The following is an 18,441-nucleotide window of genomic DNA, read 5'->3' on the forward strand; positions in this document are numbered from 1 at the left end:
AAACTATGAACCAACAGAAAAAGACTGGACCTTGAACACATCAGCAGATTTAAAGATGAATCTGGCTTTTAAAGAAGTGAAACTGGAAATGATCAACAGGAAGAGGCGACTGAACTAAAAATATTCAAACCAACAGGAAACAATGAAGAGACGACCTGTGTTTGGTTTGTCACTGATGAGAAAGAAAAGTAAAGACTCAGATCAGGTGTATAAACTTTATTGATCTTGACAGAAACAGCAGGAAGTTCCACAAATGTTTCATCTTAAAATAGTTTTATTGACAGTATCTCAGATCCCCCCCTCAGGCTAACAAGGCAGATATAAAGTCAAGCTATAAGGCTGTTTGATCAGATGTGAGAGTTTGGCCTTTGTTCATAACCAGGCTTTTATTTTGGTAGTCATGGTGACATCTTCAGAGTCCATCAGCTGAGACACAAACCAGGACCAGGACAGACCGTCTGATCAGAGGAAACACACTCAGATCAAAGAGAGAAAAACACAAAATACACCTTCAAACAGATTCACATTAAACCAGTTGAGGAGGAGACAGGTGAGACACCTGAACCTTCAGAGAGGAGTAAAGTTTATTAATGAAAAACCAGGAACCAGTTCCACCTTTGTCATCTGAGCAACACCATCTTGTTTCCTCCATCAGGATCTGACTTTCCTCTCACTCTGTTTATCAGTGACAGTCATAGATCAGACACCTGGATCAAGTGTTTCCAGATCCAGGTCTGCAGAACCTGGACACTAAAGTTCAGGTAAACTCAGTCATCAGTTGGGTCCTATTCACACAACAACAAAGTTTTTCCTTTGTGACCTTTGAACACATTGATGTGCAGTACCATGTCTGACCAGTAGGTGGTGATGTAACGCGATACTCCACCACTTCTGGGGCAGTGTCATCACAGCTTTCATATCGGCAGTTTCCACTGCGACGGTAAGGACAGCGTTTTCAAAAGATTGCGCTCTGGAACCAGATTTCAAAAGTTCACGTTTTCAGGCCAAACCACAACAAAGGATTACTCCTCTACACAAAAACTGTTGTTGTGTAAACAGGACCTGATGGTGCGTTCAAGTTACATCAGAGGCCTGAACTGGGAGTGACGTCTCCTGTGAGCCGATCACGTTCCTGGTGAGTAATCAGAAAAACATGGACGCTCACAGGAGGTCTTTGTTGTGTGAATCAGAACAGAGGAGGAGAACAGGAGCAGAAGCACCGAGGAGCAGCCATCTTGAATTCTTATGTCAGGGTTGGTGAAGTTGCTCCGACTTTCTGAGTTCGGAAATCCGACTTCAGGGGGTGTTCAGGTTCAAACTTCTGACTGGGAACTCGGAAATTCAGCCCCCCCCCTCATGTCCTACAAACCTGGTTCTACTCTGTTTGTTTTTAAAGTTCAACACTGGAGGAGATGATTTCTGTTCTGTTCTTTTCTTATTATTGACTTTTTGACACATTAAAACCAATAATCTGATAAACACTGTGTTAAATACATGGAATGTTCCTTTAAAACATTATGTTCTTTATTGTTAAACATCATCAGGCTCTTTTAAATCATATGAATAATATCTGACCATCATCAGCAGGAGACAGGCTGTGGCTTCATTAGAAACATTTAAACATTAAAAAGAGGAAAAGTAATTGTTTTCTTTTTTTTAAAGGAAGGAAATGATGTTGGAATGGTCCTTTAACCACCCAACCATCCAATCACAGGCTGCCATGTCACCACAGTCACTCATTAAAATAATAACCACAGAGCTGCTTCATAAAAACAGACCAAACATCATCAAACAGAAAAACGTTGTCATGTTGCCAAAAAGCAACAATAAGTGAGAAGATTAAACAGACGTCAGATCAGCGTCTGAACCTTCGACAGGTCTGAGATCAGTTTTTTCTTACAGTACAGGAACAGGAACAGCACCATCACATCCTTCAGCTTCTCTACATGTTCTTCATCACCATGTATACAGACCCCCACCTCAGGCCTTCCTCCTCCTCCTCATCCTCGGACAGAGATCTTGTTTTCCACAGCAGCCAGCATCGAGCACAGCCGAGAGTTCTCATTGGCTAGCAGCCTGGATGGCTCGTCGAACTCCACCACCTGGACCAATCACAGCAAAGGAAACTTTATTAACCTGAACTGGCAAAGTTTTAAACTTTCCATGGGAACTAACAGGAATAAACTGTAAATTAGCTAAACAGCAGGTTAGCCTGTAACAGGGAACTGAAAACTGAAAAACCTGTTGCAGCATAATGTTTGTTAAAACAACAGATTTAATATAAATTCAGTTTAATTTCTCCCCTATATTAATATATCTGATCTGTGATATTAAAGTTTAACCAGCAACAAAATACATCAACATCTGTTTATACAGCAGCTAGTTGCTAACTCAGAGATGCTAACTGTGAGCTAGCTAACAGCATTCCACTGACAGTATAAGAGGCTAACTGTCAGGGTGCTAGCTCAGCTGTGACGCTGTTTCTTCAGCCTTCTGTCAGTTTTCTGTTCAATCAAGACTGTAAGTTCTACTCAAGTAGGTGAAGCAGGTGAAGTAAATCAGCTCCTTTACCTGGACTAACTGATCAACTAACTGATCAGTGTGGTACAGTACCTGTCCCTGGTTGAGCACCATGATGCGGTCGGAGGCGAGGACAGTGTGGAGGCGGTGGGCGATGGTCAGGGTGGTGCAGTCCTGAAATGAGCTCCTGATGGTCTCCTGAATCAGAGTGTCCGTCTCAGCGTCCATGGCTGCTGTGGCCTCGTCCAGGATCAGGACCTGAGACCAGAACCACAACCATCAGACCACAGAACCTCAGGGGGGAGGAGGGGGGAGGTATTCACCTGTCTGTCTCTCACCTTGCACTGCCTCAGCAGAGCCCTGGCGACACACAGCAGCTGTCTCTCTCCCACAGAGAAGTTTTCTCCGTTTTCCACCACCTCCGACTCCAGCTTCAGGGGCAGCTGGGACACCTGACCGACAGACAGGAAGTCAGTGTGACAGGTGGGCGTATTTCATGTCCTGGCTCCACAAGGTGAATCCTGGGAAAATTGCTAAAATATGAGTTGTGTGGTCTGAGTTTGTACTCACACATTCCTTCATGTGACTCCTCTCCAGAGCGTCCCAGATCTGCTCCTCAGTGTACTGGTCAAAGGGATCCAGATTAAACCTGGAACACACAAACTCATCTCATCAAACGTTGCTGTTCATTCAGGAAATCGTTTCCTCCCTCTGAGCAGCTGATGGTCTCTCTCAGGTGTTCCTACCTGAGTGTCCCACTGAACAGGACCGGGTCCTGTGGGATGATTGACAACTTGCTGCGGAGGTCGGCCAGTCCGATGTCACTGATGTCGATGCCGTCGATGAGGATGGAGCCACCACAGCGCTCCACCAGCCGGAACAGGACCACCCCCAGAGACGACTTCCCTGCACAAAGGGAGACAGGTAGTCAGACAGAGACTCTTCTTCAAACACACCAGTGGAGACCCAGAACCCCGTCCTACCTGATCCGGTTCTGCCCACGATGCCAACCTTCTCTTTGGGCCTGATGGTGCAGGAGATCCTGTTCAGGACCAGGGGGAAGTTCTCCTGGTACCTCATCTCCACCTCCCTGAACACCAGCTCACCTTGTTGAGGCCAGTTGGCGGGAGGGGCCCGACCTTTGACCCGGGCCGGGGCCTCCTGGGACAGGGACTGAGACAAAGATCAACCTAATCAGGCATTTTGGATTTTAGAATACAGAGATAAAGGACCTTGATAAAATCCATCCAGTATGTGAGCTCTGCCAGAGGATGGTGATTGTACGTTAGCAAAGTGGAGAGTTGAACAAGAGGTCTTACGACTGACTGAAGACCAGTGTAACCAGCCTGTTCAAAGTACCTGGATGTAGTGATGGATCCTCTCCACAGAGGTGAAGCGAGCTTCAGTCTCAGAGGCCAAACGGACGGTGAACTGGAACAACCCTGTTAACTGAAGCAGGAACAGACACGTCAGTGTTGGAAAGTCTCTGTCTTACAGATAACCTAAGTCACCTTGGTGTACGTTACCTGTACGGCGTAGGATATGGCAAGGCCAGCGTAGGCAGGAGGAATCTGTCCGTGCATCAGGACCATCATCAGGGCCGTGATGCTGATCAGAGCCACACTGATGACGTCAAGACGAACCGCCAGCCATCGCATCGCACAGCTGAACAGGTAGAAAGGGGCCTGGTTCTGGTCCAGCAGAACCTGGTACCTGAAAACGATAACAGAGTCTAGTTGTGGTCTCAGGTTCTTAATCGTACCCCATTCCCTACTCTGCAGGTTTAGTTGTCCCAACCCTGACCTGTTGAGGAAGTCCTGGCCCCTGCCATAGGCCTGAAGCGTGGCCAGGCCCTGGATGCTGGAGGTGATGTGGGACATGAAGGGCGACATTGTCATGTTGTCCAGACGCTTCAGCTCCCGAATGAAGACCCTGGAAACGCTGTGAAGTGCTGCAAACAGTAAAACCAGAGGACCCACAGCCACCAGGAACCATGGGAAAACACAGCTGATGACGCCCAGACAGAAGAAGACCAGGATCACGTTCTGGATGAACATCTCCGCCTGGAAGGGCAGGCGGGTGTCGACTGGAGGGAAAAACATAAGAAGTTAGAGAAGTTTCCAGAAGGCTTGATGACTCGGTCGGGTGCTGAACAGGATCTGGAACAGTGGTATAGTCCCGTCTCTTACCTTCATCCATGTCCTTGGAGAAGCGGTTGAGGATTCGTCCTGTGGGCGTCATATCAAAGAACTTCATGGGGCAGCGGAGGATCTTGTGGAAGAGTTCGTCATGCAGCTTGGAGGAGGCTTGCAAAGTTCCCTGCAAAGAGACGACCAGAGGAAGACTCAACACCACAGAGAAAATCAAAGGTTTGACCTGATGTGGAACAGGAAACTCATGGTCGCTGAAACTGAGTGTTTGAAAGATAAAAACGTAAAAACATCCAACAAACTGAGCCTATATCTGCTCAGCATGGTGGATGAGTTGGCAGAATTAGAGTTTTCTGGATATACATGCATATACATAGAACTGACAATGTTGAGGAATGGCCATGTAAGGGGAATGTTACATTTTATGTGCCAATTGGGTCTACGTTCAGGTCTGACATTTGTCAGCTCTGCATGGGTCCAGGTCCCAACTAGTCTGGTTTGGTTCTGGGTCCTCTGGGACCTGTCAAGACCTGTACACTGGACTATACGGTGTCCTGACCTTGACGAAGGCGATGCCTCTGATGAGTTTGAAGAGCAGCATGACTCCCATGGAGGAGGCATAGACGGCAGCGTAGTGTTGCATCAAGGGATTGTCCTTCATGCTGACGCTCACCGCTGAGCTGTTTCCTTGGGTTACCGTGGTGTTCTGGAAAAACCAGGACAGAAAGAGGAGTCAGGAGGAGGATGTAAGGAGCTAGGGGGAGGTGATGAGGAGGCGCAGAGGAGCAGAGTCTCACCCCGCTGCCCTGGTTGATCCAGTAGCTGAGCCACCACTGACAGAAGGCGGAGCTCCCCACGTTGAAAACGAACAGGACCAGGATCAGCAGGCAGGAGGCGGAGCCACCACACGCCGCCATGTAGAGTTGAAACACAGGCCAGGCCACGCCCCCGCACTGCTGTTCTTCCCCTTTAATGTCACATGACCAAACACAGTAAAAACACAGTAGAAACAAGTAGAATACAGCAGAAGTGTAGCAGCAGTCCGTCTTACTGTTGTCCTTGATGACCTGAGCGTTCTTCTTCACTGATCCTGGTTTACTGTCGGCGGGTTTCCTCTGAGAACCACCGCTTTTCCTGCTGGGAGCCTGGAACAGACAGACAGGTAGACAGACAGGTAAAGAGAGAGACAGGTAGACAGTCAGACAGGTAGACAGACAGGTAAAGAGAGAGACAGGTAAAGAGAGAGACAGGTAGACAGTCAGACAGGTAGACAGACAGGTAAAGAGACAGACAGGTACCTCTATGTACGGAGCGTCTCCCAGCTGGAAGTGGTTGAACATGGCGGCATAGTCTCCGTTCAGTTTCATCAGGTTGTCATGGTTACCCTGCTCCACTATACTCCCCTCCCTCATCAGGATGACGTCATCACAGTCCACCAGGTACTGCACACAGACACACAGGTTATCTCCACGGTAACCACCTGCAGTGGATCGCCCCCGTCAGGAGGAGGTTTACCTGCAGCTGGTGGGTGACGAACACGACGGTCTTGTGGTGGAGCTGCCTCTTGATGGCGCTGTGGAAGACGTGGTTGGCCACGTGGGCATCGAGGGCGCTGAGCGGGTCGTCCAGGATGTAAACGTCCCGGTCGCTGTAAAGGGCGCGGGCCAGACTGATTCGCTGGCGCTGCCCTCCACTCAGGTTGGCTCCACGTTCCCCGATCTGATTGGATGGAAACACAAATGTCGTCAGACAGATGACATGTTCACGCCACGTAGCAACAGATTAAACATGGAAATAGGAAGTGTCACCTCTGTGAGGTCGGCGTTGGGCAGCAGAGCGAGGTCCGGGCGGAGACAGCAGGCGCTCAGCACAGACTGATACCTGCACAGATGGACAGAGGAGTCAGTTAGTCTGCCAAGACCAGGACCTGGTCCACACCTATGGTATAGGTGTCTCCTCTCACCTGTCCTCCTGGTACTCCAGTCCAAACAGGATGTTGTCTCTCAGCGTTGCATTCAGGATCCAGGCCTGCTGAGCCACGTAGGCCAGCCGTCCTCTGACAGCCAGACTGCCCTCCAATACGGTCATCTGTCAATACACCGATCAATAATCAATACCTTTAATCCCACTACAGGTATCAGTGATATATGAGCAGAACGTCACCTGTCCTAAGATGGCGGAGATCAGGGAGGTTTTCCCGCTGCCGACACTTCCACAGACACCGAGCAGCTTCCCCTGAACAGACACAGGTGTTGGTGATGTATGAACTCAGGTAACTCAGGTAACTCAGGTAACTCAGGTGTTCCTGTGTTGGTCTCTGAATCGTGGTTTTACCTGTCGGACGCTCAGGTTGATGCAGTGCAGGGTGCTCTGAAGACGAGGAGGGGCAGGAGAGGCAGACAGGAGGGGAGGACAGGTCTCCTCCTCTCCCTCCTCCCCCTCCTCTTCCTCTGGGCTTGAGGCTCCTCCTCCTCCTCTCAGCAGGGAGCCCGTCACCTCCTCCTGCTCCTCGTCCTCGTCCTCCTGCTGTGCAGAGACAGCTGTTCTGTCTCTGCACCTGGAGATCATCACACAGGTGAAACCTCCTCTGATTGGTCTGTGACATGCTGATTTCATCCTGGTTTAAGAGCTAACAATAATTCATCACCAGAGGAACCAGTAGTTAGCATGACCTTACCTGACCTGACCTGACCTGGTCTGACCTGGTCTGACCTGGTCAGTCTGTATAACTTACAAAACATGTCGGCCATTTTGAAGTGTTTCTCATTAGTTCGTCCATGTTCAGATTTCTGAATCATTGGACCTGATACAAAAACAGTCAGAAACAGTCCACAGGTGTGGTTGAAGTCAGTATACCTGTGTCGGAGTCTGGAGGCGGTCTGCACACATGGACTGGGCTGAGTGCTCTGTCCGCCCCCCTCCCATGCCAGACTGACATCACACATCTCCACGGCAACCTGAGGATCGGCAGGTAATGCTCGGACGCTGTCGACCTCCGGCAGCAGGAAAAGACTCTGCAGAGACAGAGATAGACCAGGTCAACCTGGACCAGAGGACACACTGAGAGCCTTGGATAAACATGGAGACAGGTACGTGTTTGTGTTTGTGTTTGTGTTTGTGCGACACCTTGAATCTCTCCATGGCCACTGAAGCTTCAGACAGAGACTTGACAGAGAATGGCGTGACCTTCAGGGCAAAGGTCATGGCGTTAAACACCGTCACCACAGTGAAGGCCTGAAGGAGGAGAAAATGTTAGCTCACTGCAACTTGGTCGACTCCTGACACAACCCCTAACAGTTAGCTGTAGCCTCCCACAGTGCTAACAGTTAGTTACAACTTGCTACAGTGCTAACAGTTAGCTGTAGCCTCCCACAGTGCTAACAGTTAGCTGTAGCCTTCTGTAAAGCTAACAGTTAGCTGCAAACGGCTGCAGATATAAAGAAAGAACTGTAGCAAAGCTAGCCAGTTAGCTGCTACCTTGATAATGCTAGCAGGTATAAAAATAGGTTAGCATTAGCAATAAGTTAACATGTTTTCTGTAGCTACATGAAAAACACATGACCAGCGATGACAGCACCAACATGGGACAAATGTGTTCTGAGCGTGGTACCTGAGCAGCTGTCAGGTCGTATCCTAGCAACATGTGGGTGGAGAATGTTGCCACGCTGGCGATGACGACGACGATGGGAGCCACGCCCACCGTGATGCTCTGGAAGTAACCTGTGAGCTCAAGGATCCTACGCTCCTCCTCACGGATACCTGAGGGAGAACACAGGGGTCATCAGCACTGTGCACCTGCATACCACGGCAACAGGCCCACCAGGTGAGCAGGGGTCAGGTGAATACGTACGGCTGACGTCCTGCTGAGAAGGCTTTGACCCAGGCGTACATCTTGATGAACTTGATGTAGCTGAGGATCTCGTTCATCTTCTGGACTCGTCTGTCGGTCACAGCCACGCCCTTCCTCCTGAAGTACGCCGTCAGTCTGGAGCTGAACATCTGATCGGAAAATCACGATCAATCAACCTGATCAGGAAGAGGAGGAAGAGGAGGAGGAGGAGGTACTGACCATGGTCGGGTAGAACAGGATGAACACAGCTGATCCCAGCAGAGACGTCGGCCCCAGGATGAGGAGGTTGTAGGCGACGCCAAGGACAGCCACCAGGGGGCCCCCTGCTAACAGACTGCCCACTGCTGCAGCCTCGAACATCCTCTGACCGTCACTGGAGCACATGTTCACCAGCTGAGGGGGGGGGGTGGGGGGGTGGGGTACAGGTTAAATCTCAGTGTCTGACTGTGGTCGTGTCAATAAAGTTTTTGCATTTAAAGACTTGGAGGACCTGGCCCATGGACTTGTCCCTAACGCTGCGGAGGCGGAGGATCTTGTCGAAGGCCAGACTGAGGATGGCTCCCCTCAGTCTGGACCCGGTCCTGTAGTTCAGGGCCCAGGTCAGAGCCAGAGACCAGGACCGGATCAGCTCAGTGGTGAGGAGACCCAGCACCAGCAGCAGACCGTAGCCCAGGTCTGACTGCTCCTGCTGGGTGTACTCCAGGAGACGCTTCACCACGAAGGCCTGGAGGAGGAGGAGGGACAGGATGTTACTACTGGGACTGAGGAGACTGGTTTCCCTGGTTGTACTGGTCGAACAGGTTCCCCTGGTCCTGGTCTGGACTCACCGGTCCACTGAATCCAGCAAGCTGTGTGACAGTCAAACAGAGGATGGAGAGGAGGAGACGAGTCCGACAGAAAAACCAGACCACCGAGCACAGAGACGCCTCGCTGCCCTTTGACCTCTGCTCCTTCTCCCACAGGGACGCCAACCTGAGGACCATAGCAGTAATCCTGAAGTACAGCATTAAAATATTCAGACATATTTTGAATCATTAGCCCCGCCCACCTCAGGCTGTTGTCATGGCAACCCTCCCTGTGTGACACAGGCCAGATGTCGTCCAATAGAAGTTGTCCTTTCCTGTGGGCGTGCACGGCCAGAGGAGTCAGCCAATGAAACGTCATGAAGGAGAAGAGACCTGCGCTGTCGACGGGGTGATCACACCTGAGGAGACACACACACCTGAGCTGTGTGTCCTCAGTGTGTGTGTGTGTGTGTGTGTGTGTGTGTGTGTGTGTCTTACCTGTCGTTCTCTCTACCTGCTTTGCTCGGCTGTTCCTCTTTAGCGCCGCCCTCCTCCAGCTCTTTACCATGGCAACCAGCTGATCTGTCTTCACACACACCCAACGCACCCTGACACACACACACACACACACACACACACACACACACACTCATCATGTTAACACCTGGAAGAACTCCACAGGTAAATCAAGTGTGAGCAGACTCCAGCTCCCATGATGCATCTGATCCACCTTCACTTCAGTCTGGATTTGACCCTCAGTTAGAGTTTAATGTCTGACTGAGTTAAAGGAACTGAACCATCACATTAAGCTAGTTAGCTTTAGCTAAGCTAGTTAGCATAAGCTTCAATGCTACTTTATTTTCATTATGTAGGAAAAGAAACTGAAGAACTTCATCAGAGTGGGTCAGAGTCTGATCTGGAATCACAATCTGGTTTGTTTGTGTTCAGAACGATGTCACTGGAGACACAACTTCTTCCTGCCCATCTGTCTGAAGAGACTCATTACTTCTCTAAAATATGTCTCATGCCAACCCTCCACTAACTCTAAATACTGAGCTAACACTGGGCTAACACTGGGCTAACACTGAGCTAACACAGAGCTAACACTGGGCTAACACTGGGCTAACACTGGGCTGACAAAGAGCTAACACTGAGCTAACACTGGGCTAACACTGAGCTAATACAGAGCTAACACTGGGCTAACACGTCACCAGTTTCACAGGCTGAGCAGAAGCTAACCACAGCTAGCTAACACGCAGTTACTCAGAATAAATCTGATGTTTGTATTGTTAGCATCATTAACATCATATTCCATCATTAATGAGTCAGAGAATAAAACAGTTGTTGTTTATGAGATCAGATCAGTTTGGACCAAAGCTTAAACCCAGTGTGATCATCCTGTGTCTCAGGTGGATCAGATCAGGTTCAGTTCTGAGCATGTGCAGACCGGGCTTCCTGGTACCGATCAGACACAAACAGTGACTGAGCTTTAGCATCAATGTTAGCTTTAGCATTGGCAGCAGCTAGCTCACAGCTTCTCTCCAACAAACAGAGCGGTGACATCACTGTGTTGATAAGCTCACTCAGATCAAAGTGAAAATAAAAACAGCTGATCATTATTTATCAGTTGATTGATTAATTGATGAAATGATCTGCACTCAGAGAATAGCTGTTTGGTTTCCATGGTGACCAATATGTAAATATGATCAAACACACACAGCTGCACAGGAAGTGACTCCTGATGACTGTCTCCATGGCAACAGCAGCCAAGGCTGGTGGGTAGTGTAGTGTTTCACACACACACACACACAGACACACACACACACACACACACACACACACACACACACACACTGCTCTGTCTCTGTGAAGATCCCTGTAAACTGACTGTGTGTGTGTGTGTGTGTGTGTGTGTGTCCTCCTTACTACTGAGCATGTGCAGAGCTCACGTTCCCTGCCTGATGCTCTCACACTCATCACATCCATTCACACAGCCTCAGCCAATCAGAGGCCTCACAGCCCCTCTGCCTCGGCCAATCAGACGGCCAGATTCCCCTCAGCATCAGCAGACGGCGGGGCTTCATTATGTAAACAAAGGAGTGATGAGAGGAGGAAGATGAAGCTGTGACCTTTGATCCACATCCATCAGCTCACATCTACTGTCCCTTAATTTACATCTACTGTCTCTACTGTCTCTACTGTCTCTACTGTCGCTCTGTTCCTCTCTGTTGAATGTTTTTTTATTATTTATCTCATCGTTTATTTTTCTGAATCTTTTCTTCCTCTTCTCTCTGTGCTTTTATTTTGAAATCTGATGTCTCCTCCTCATAATAATAAAAACAATAAAATCTGATTCTACTGTTCTGTCTGTAGGATCAAACATGGTGGATGTTTCCCAGTCCTGGACCTGGTCCTGGACCAGCTCTCACCTGGACATCCTGGTGCAGTGGGACCTCTGACCCCGGCTCGCTCCGTCCAAAGTCATGTTCTCTCATCTTCTATCAGACCACATGGAGCAGTGACCTTTGACCCCCGTCACTCAAAGTCTGGACAGGAACAGAGACCTGGTACCAGGTCTCTGGACTCTGGACTCTGTGCTGGAGAAAAAACAGGAAGATAACCCAGAGTCAGAGTCAGCTGAGTCATGTGACCACATCACTAACACCTGGACCTGGAGGAGGAGGTCTGACCCTAACCCATCATCAGACCAGAACCAGGACCTCATGTAGGACTATAATAGAATAAAAGAACCTTCCAGAATAAGAGACTAACTCAGACCGAGGCTCTTTCACAATAAAAGCTCGCACTGTTATAAAACAAAGTGTCCTCGCGCGCTGAGCATCACACAGGAAATCACGGTCAGAGATCAGCGGCAGGTCGGAGATCCGCTCACCTGTCCGCGTGCCTCACCTGTCTGTGTCTCCGTGTGTCCTCGCGCTGTCCTCCTTCAGGTCCGCAGTTCTCGGTAAACAGCTCCTCTGAAGCTCCGACTCTCAGCAGCAGCAGCAGCAGCTAAGGCGGCGCGGGGCATCATGGGAGCTGGAGTTCTGCTGTGACATCAGCCCCCCCCCCGATGACGTCAGTGCTGACGCATGTATAGAAGTTTCTTCAGCCCTCAGTTCAGTCTGTCAGGCTGCAGCAGCTGACTGCAGGACAGGACGCAGAGGGGTCAGAGGTCATATCACCTGAACATCAGGAGTAAACCTGCAGGTGTGAAGGTCACATGACCTGACCTCAGCTGCTCCTGGATCTGGATCTGAACAGATCTGGTCCCAGACCTGGTCCAGGTCTCCTTCAGCAGAGGAGACACTGGAGCTTCTTTACCACAGGACAGGATGATGTCCCATGATTCTTTGCAGCTGCAGAGTTTAAAGTGACAGGACAGAGCTGCTTCTTCTTCACCATCTGTTTCCTTCATGTTCTTTATTTCCTGTTTGTCTCTGGTATAAACAAAGTTTTAAACTGTTGAAACCAGATTGAACCTTCAGACCTGAGGATCTGACCTTTGACCTGGACACTGTCTGAGGGTCTTGATCCACATCAACAGGTTTCTTCAGCTCTTTGACTTTTTCTTCTTCCTTTTTTACTTTTGAAAATATTTTTCACTTCAAATCAAAGCATTTGTTTTCAGCTGATTCAGTTTGAATCATTGAACAGTTTCTCTGCTTTGACCTTTGACCTCAGATGTTTCCCTCAGAGATGTGAGGTCAGCATCTGACGGACGGAAAATTCTGGTTCTGACCCAGATGACCACATGCAGGACCCAGATCAGGACTCGTTTCCTGTCAGACTGGACTCATGCTGCCCCCTGCTGGACAGACTGATGAAGGTCATGGTTAAAGAGACCTGGACTCACTGAGACCTGAACCAGGACCTGACTTTAAAACCCTCCGAGTCTTCTTTGATCTGGACTCTGTGGTCTGGTCTCTGTTACTTTTTACAGTGTAATGTGAGGTTGTGATGGATTAAATCATCACTGATCAATCGATCAATGGATCAATGAGCTGATCAGCTACAGGTACATGAACAATAAAGACTCGTGGACTCAGAGGTTCGGGTCTGAACCAAATCATTTTATTGTTTCTGTACAAACATCGACATCAGAGACGACGAGTCCTCGTCACACTCGAGACGGATACAGCATCTGAAACACAGGAAGTCCCCGTCACACACCGCCACAATAAAAGCATGATCTGTAACATCAGATCTGAGGGGATCGGATCCAGATCAGGACTCACCACTCTGATCCGGTGTCCGATGGCCTTGGCGGGCAGGTTGCTGCTGAACTTGGCTCGGACCATCCCGCTGTTCCCATGAGCCCGGGTCACCTTCCCCCAGATCACTCTGGTCTTATTGGGCTTCCCCCCGGGGGTCACTGTGTTCCTGTGGGGGGGCAGAGAGAGAGGGGGGGGTCATTTATACACACAGTTACTGTTACTATGGTTACCATCACCTCCTGGTTCAACACGCTTCTGTCATGTGGTGGGCGAGTCAACCAATCAGCAGAGAGGTGGAAATAAACAGTGAATCAGATGCTGAGGTCAGACCAATCAGATATCGATCAGATATTGATCAGACTGATCGGATTATAAACGTCTGAACACTGACATTAACTGAGGCTGTGATCTTTAATCTGCTTCAACTGATTCAAAATCAGTTTCAGAGAGAGAGAGAGAGAGAGAGAGAGAGAGAGAGAGAGAGAGAGAGAGAGGGGATGTGCTGTTGTTATGGTAACAACAATCCTATACTCTATATTCAATTCAATTCAATTTTATTTATATAGCGCCATATCACAACAACAGTCATCTCAAGGCACTTTTCATATAGAGCAGGTCTAGACGTACTCTTTAAGACAGGTATTTACAGAGAGAGACCCAACAGATCCACCATGAGCAGCACTAGGAGACAGTGGAGAGGAAAACTTCCTTTAAGAGGCAGAAACCTCGAGCAGAACCAGATATTCAGCTGAAACCTTGTTCTGATGTTCATGTGACTGTGGTGCGTTCAGGGTCAGAGCTTCAGACAGAGAAACCAGACTCAGGATTTTAGAGTTAAGAGTTCAACCTTCAGATCAGCTGCGTCTCACAGACGACCCAGAACCCTGAACATCCACCTGCTCCATCAACGCTGCAGCTGACAGAACGCTCAGCTAGCGTTAGCTCGTTAGCTGGTGAATCATTATCGCAAATTACCATGAAATATTGTGATGTTATGTTTAAGGCTAAATCACCCACAGCTAATCTGAGTTACAGGTGAGGTTCAGGTGAGGCGTCTTACTTCTTGGCCTTGTAGACGTAGGCGCAGCGTTTGCCCAGGTAGAAGTCGACCTCGTCGCGGGTGTAGCAGCCCTCCAGCTTCAGCAGAGCCGTGTGTTCACGCTGGTTCCTCAGGCCACGTTTGTAGCCAGTGAAGATGGCCTTACTCCACAGTCTGGAGGAATCAGAGGTCAGGGGTCAGGTACCTGTCTGAGCCCACAGGTGAGCTGAGCATTCACAGGTGAGTCAGTGTTAGAGGTCTTACCTTCCAGGCATCGTCGAGTCGTCTGATTAATTCACCTGGAAAATAAAAAAACAAAAACATTAACGACAGGAAACAGAGTCATGTGACCACCTGACTGACCGCACACCTGTAGGCGAGTCACAGGTAAACACTGATCTGACAGATCTGAACCTAGACACAACTGGATACTGACAACAACAAAACCTGAATCAGATCCAGACCAGGACAAAACTCAACAGGTCACACCTGAGAACACCTGTCTACAGGTACAGTCCTCAGCGACGTGGCTTCATTTGGACACAAAGACGTCTGATGACTGACTTCACAGCAACACCTGGAAACACCTGAGCTGCAGCAACAGTCACAGTCTGGACTCAGCTCACAGGTGAAGGAGTCACAGACACCTGACTCGGTCTGGACCTGGACCACAGACCCAGTCTGGAGGGTTTAAGTGAACAGGAAGTGATACAGACCTGATGTTCACTTCCTGCTACAGACTGATCAGGGCCTCCACCTGTTCTCTGATGTATTATTGATCAGATCGATCACAGATGTTATTGATCTGACAGAACATGATGGTCTACAGGTCCTGGTTTAACACCTGTCCAGACTCGTCAGACTTCAAGTAACTGACTCGGGCTCGGAGAACCGGTTCTGACGTCACTGTTAACGTGTCCCACTGAGCTGCAGCTCGGTCCGATCACTGCAGCCTGAACCGGGTCCAGGATCAGACTCTCACCGGAGACCTGCACCCGCTCCTCGGTGTGTTCTAATGCTAACATGCTAACTGCTAACACTAACATAAACACTAGACAAACGGAGGAGCCCCGGTGACACACTGACACCGGGAAGACCGGATCGAACCATCGTCCTTATCTGAACCTGTCCCCGGGCTCCGGTCCGCAAGGACCCGGGACATGGAGCTGAGTCCACCCCGGACTACAGCTCCTCAGCCCGGACTCCTCCCGGCTCCGTTAGCCGCTATTAGCTCAATCCACACCCAATCTCCGCCATCACGCGGCCAGCACAGACCGCGCGCGGCCGGTGAGCGCAGGACACGGTGTCCGTTTCCCGCCGCTGGAGATCGGTGAGAAAAACAAAGACGATTAAAGATTAAAAGAGAAATTAGAGTCCGACATGTTGGAGCTCTTACCTTCACTACGGGGAAGATGGAGGGAAAGACCGGCCCAGAGGCATGCTGGGTAATTATCACTCCGAGAGGTGTCCGCGGAGTTGCCTGATCAAAAACAGTCATTTCACTTTTACCTTTAAATAATCTCACGTTGTTTTGACTGAAAATCACGTTTTAGTTTTTATTCAGACTTTATTCCATTTATTAAACGAATTGATCGGATTTATTAACCATTATTATCATTATCAACAGCTTTTATTGAGTTAAAGGCGCAGCCCGCAGCGCTCAGCTGCTCCATATCAACCTCCATATAAAAATGATACATCTTTAGTTACATTTGTTTCATTTTTCTCTGTAATTCTAATATAATTATTATTATAATTATTATTACTATCAGTTTTATTCAGGTGTGACTTAAATTTAGTTTAGTTTCAGTTTATTTTAGACTAATGTTGAATAAAAAGTTTAAAAGTTAACATTATATCTTGTGTTGAACTTTAATAAAACACAACATGTTAGAATGTTTTATATCAGAGACTTTTATTATTTTATATATTATAATTTTTTATGATTTAATTCTTTATTATTTATAACACACTACATAACATCAACATAGAGATAAACAGACAGCAGGAGGCGCTCATGTTTTCTAGGTCACAGAAATTCTTATTTAAATATACAACATGTCTTTAACGCCACTTTAATCTGCTCTGTCACACATTGTTTGATTAGTGAGAAACAAAATGTAAATGTTTCCTACTGTTAAACCAGTTTATCTTTTTAAGTTGCAGGATGATTGATCATGAACCTCCTGAGTCCTCAGAGTTGCTTCTGTCTCAGCTTTAATGACTCCTGCTGTTTTATCAGTGTTAAACCTAAACCAGGTCTCTGAACAGGAAGACAGACAGACAGATTGTTGGAGGTTTCTCATTGTCTCAGTGAAATGATGAAGAAACATCAGATGTGAGCGACTGATGTTACTGAGCAGAAAACACATTTCAACCAGAAACTCTGATCAGGTTTGTTCCTCTGAGACGCCATCTTGTTTTCACTGTTGTTGTGATTTTGTTAAAACTAGATAACAAGGACAACAGGTCTGAGTTTAGTAACATGAAGTGTTATGTCCCTGTAAGAGGACACATCAGTTTATTTTGATCCTGTTCTGATTCTAAGGTGAACCAGGAGGTGGCGGCGTAACAAACAGACTCATCAGTGTAATCACTGCTTACTAACAGACTGTGGATCCAGCTCTGACTGGACCTGGACCTGTTGGACCGACACCAGTGAGACAAGTCAAATTAAAATATTTATTTAATGCACTTTAAACTCAACTCTTCATACAGCTGTGTTCAAATCTTTTATACAGTTTGTCAGAAAAAATAAAACTGAGTGAAAAAATGTAAAACTTAAAAACTGTGTCTTTGTCCTCCTTTAAAAAACGGTGGAATGTCCTTTAAATCCACAACAACCCCCCCGTCACATGACCCATCACCACCGTCACATGACCCGTCACCGCCGCAGGAGAAACACATGAAGAAGAAAAACAGAAAACTGTACAAAGTTGAAAACCACCTGCTCACCTGTCCGTCAGGACAGAGACACGGGATTGGACAGCACACCTGTCGCAGCACCAGGAGGCTGCAGTCCTGAGTCCAGGCTCACAGGAAGTTCACATCACTACAGACCTCATCCTGTTCCCTCTGAGCTCAGGTGAAGTCTACAGCCTCTGATTGGTGGAGAGCTCTTGAGGGGGGCGGGGCCAAGCCTGGGAGAAATGATCTGAGTTTGGTCCCAGTGTTTCAGGCTGAAACTGAAGGTCTGATGCTGCGTTCAGGGGAAACAGGGACAAACTGAAACTCTTGTCCCACGTTGCCCGAACGCAGCACGAGCTCAGAAAAACAAAACAAAACAAAAAAAAAAATGAAAGAGTGAAGTCGTTCTCTCCTCTGTCCAGTCAGCGGAGTTCAGACTGTTTCACACGTTACTGATCAATTATTGATCAGATATAGACTCAGATACTGATCAGAGGAAGGAAACAGGTAAACACAGAACCAGGAAGTGTCTGTAAACATGATCCAGCACAGAATTTATTTTCTAACATGATCGTTTCCTCAGGTTTTAACTGTAAACTCAGGTGTGTTATGTGACTCCACGGCCGTGACAGGAAGAGACCACTCCACGTGTTTTTGGATGAACTGCTCCCTTAAAACCAGCAGAGCAGGATGCTGTGACATCACTGATGGGCGTGGTCACAGGTGACGCACTTAAAACTGTTTCTCTTCATTTGACTGTCTGTCTGAGCGTCCATGATGCTCTGTGTGTCGTCATGGCAACACAGATGTTTCAGCCTCATATGTATGTATGTATGTATATATATATATATATATATAATATATATATATATATATATATATATATATACCACACACACACACACACATATGTGTGTGTGTGTGTGTATATATATTTACAGGATATATTTGTACACATACATCTGATGAAGAA

At 48.0% G+C, this 18,441-nt stretch overlaps 2 protein-coding genes across 4 annotated transcripts; both read right to left on the bottom strand.

The window, feature by feature from the left end:
- Positions 1-201: 201 nt before the first annotated feature.
- On the bottom strand, positions 202-13,237 carry abcc5 (ATP-binding cassette, sub-family C (CFTR/MRP), member 5). Of its 3 annotated transcripts, XM_018704937.2 has the most exons (30): positions 12,216-13,237; positions 11,735-11,902; positions 9,804-9,913; positions 9,569-9,724; positions 9,348-9,492; positions 9,011-9,244; positions 8,740-8,913; positions 8,528-8,669; positions 8,281-8,429; positions 7,797-7,904; positions 7,527-7,684; positions 7,005-7,227; positions 6,834-6,905; positions 6,634-6,758; positions 6,479-6,551; positions 6,186-6,389; positions 5,969-6,112; positions 5,722-5,815; positions 5,468-5,637; positions 5,230-5,376; positions 4,710-4,839; positions 4,324-4,606; positions 4,047-4,233; positions 3,880-3,969; positions 3,504-3,693; positions 3,267-3,426; positions 3,091-3,169; positions 2,859-2,972; positions 2,614-2,778; positions 202-2,102 (listed from the first exon to the last, which is right to left on the bottom strand). In XM_018704937.2, the coding sequence occupies exons 2-30, from the start codon at positions 11,798-11,800 to the stop codon at positions 2,001-2,003; spliced, it is 4,194 nt and encodes a 1,397-aa protein (XP_018560453.1). In that variant the 5' UTR covers positions 11,801-11,902; positions 12,216-13,237; the 3' UTR covers positions 202-2,000. The 3 variants fall into 3 exon arrangements, with proteins under 3 accessions (XP_018560453.1, XP_050921529.1, XP_050921530.1); XM_051065572.1 differs by lacking the exons at positions 8,740-8,913; positions 9,011-9,244; positions 9,348-9,492; ... (2 more) ...; positions 11,735-11,902; positions 12,216-13,237 and having other exon boundaries at positions 8,521-8,667; XM_051065573.1 differs by lacking the exons at positions 5,468-5,637; positions 5,969-6,112; positions 6,186-6,389; ... (13 more) ...; positions 11,735-11,902; positions 12,216-13,237 and having other exon boundaries at positions 5,722-5,793.
- Positions 13,238-13,357: 120 nt separating this feature from the next.
- rpl35a (ribosomal protein L35a) lies at positions 13,358-16,044 on the bottom strand. The gene is made up of 5 exons (XM_018704936.2): positions 15,958-16,044; positions 14,826-14,860; positions 14,583-14,735; positions 13,544-13,688; positions 13,358-13,449 (listed from the first exon to the last, which is right to left on the bottom strand). Exons 2-5 carry the CDS (start codon positions 14,834-14,836, stop codon positions 13,426-13,428), a joined length of 333 nt encoding a protein of 110 aa, XP_018560452.1. The 5' UTR covers positions 14,837-14,860; positions 15,958-16,044; the 3' UTR covers positions 13,358-13,425.
- Positions 16,045-18,441: the final 2,397 nt, after the last annotated feature.

This window comes from Lates calcarifer, linkage group LG21 (assembly GCF_001640805.2).
Source record: "Lates calcarifer isolate ASB-BC8 linkage group LG21, TLL_Latcal_v3, whole genome shotgun sequence".
In the NCBI taxonomy this organism is placed as follows: domain Eukaryota; kingdom Metazoa; phylum Chordata; class Actinopteri; family Centropomidae; genus Lates; species Lates calcarifer.

What these genes read in the sequence shown, in the direction of transcription:
- rpl35a (XM_018704936.2), bottom strand. An exon ending in TACGTCTACAAGGCCAAGAA is followed by an intron (nt 13,689 to 14,582) that starts GTAAGACGCCTC and finishes GCCCCCCCACAG; the next exon opens with GAACACAGTGACCCCCGGGG. An exon ending in TCGGACACCGGATCAGAGTG is followed by an intron (nt 13,450 to 13,543) that starts GTGAGTCCTGAT and finishes CCTGTGTTTCAG; the next exon opens with ATGCTGTATCCGTCTCGAGT.
- abcc5 (XM_018704937.2), bottom strand. Translation starts at nt 11,800, where the DNA reads ATGAGAGAACATGACTTTGGACGGAGCGAGCCGGGGTCAGAGGTCCCA. An exon ending in ACGACCTGACAGCTGCTCAG is followed by an intron (nt 7,905 to 8,280) that starts GTACCACGCTCA and finishes CTCCTCCTTCAG; the next exon opens with GCCTTCACTGTGGTGACGGT. An exon ending in GGATCAACCAGGGCAGCGGG is followed by an intron (nt 5,377 to 5,467) that starts GTGAGACTCTGC and finishes TGGTTTTTCCAG; the next exon opens with AACACCACGGTAACCCAAGG.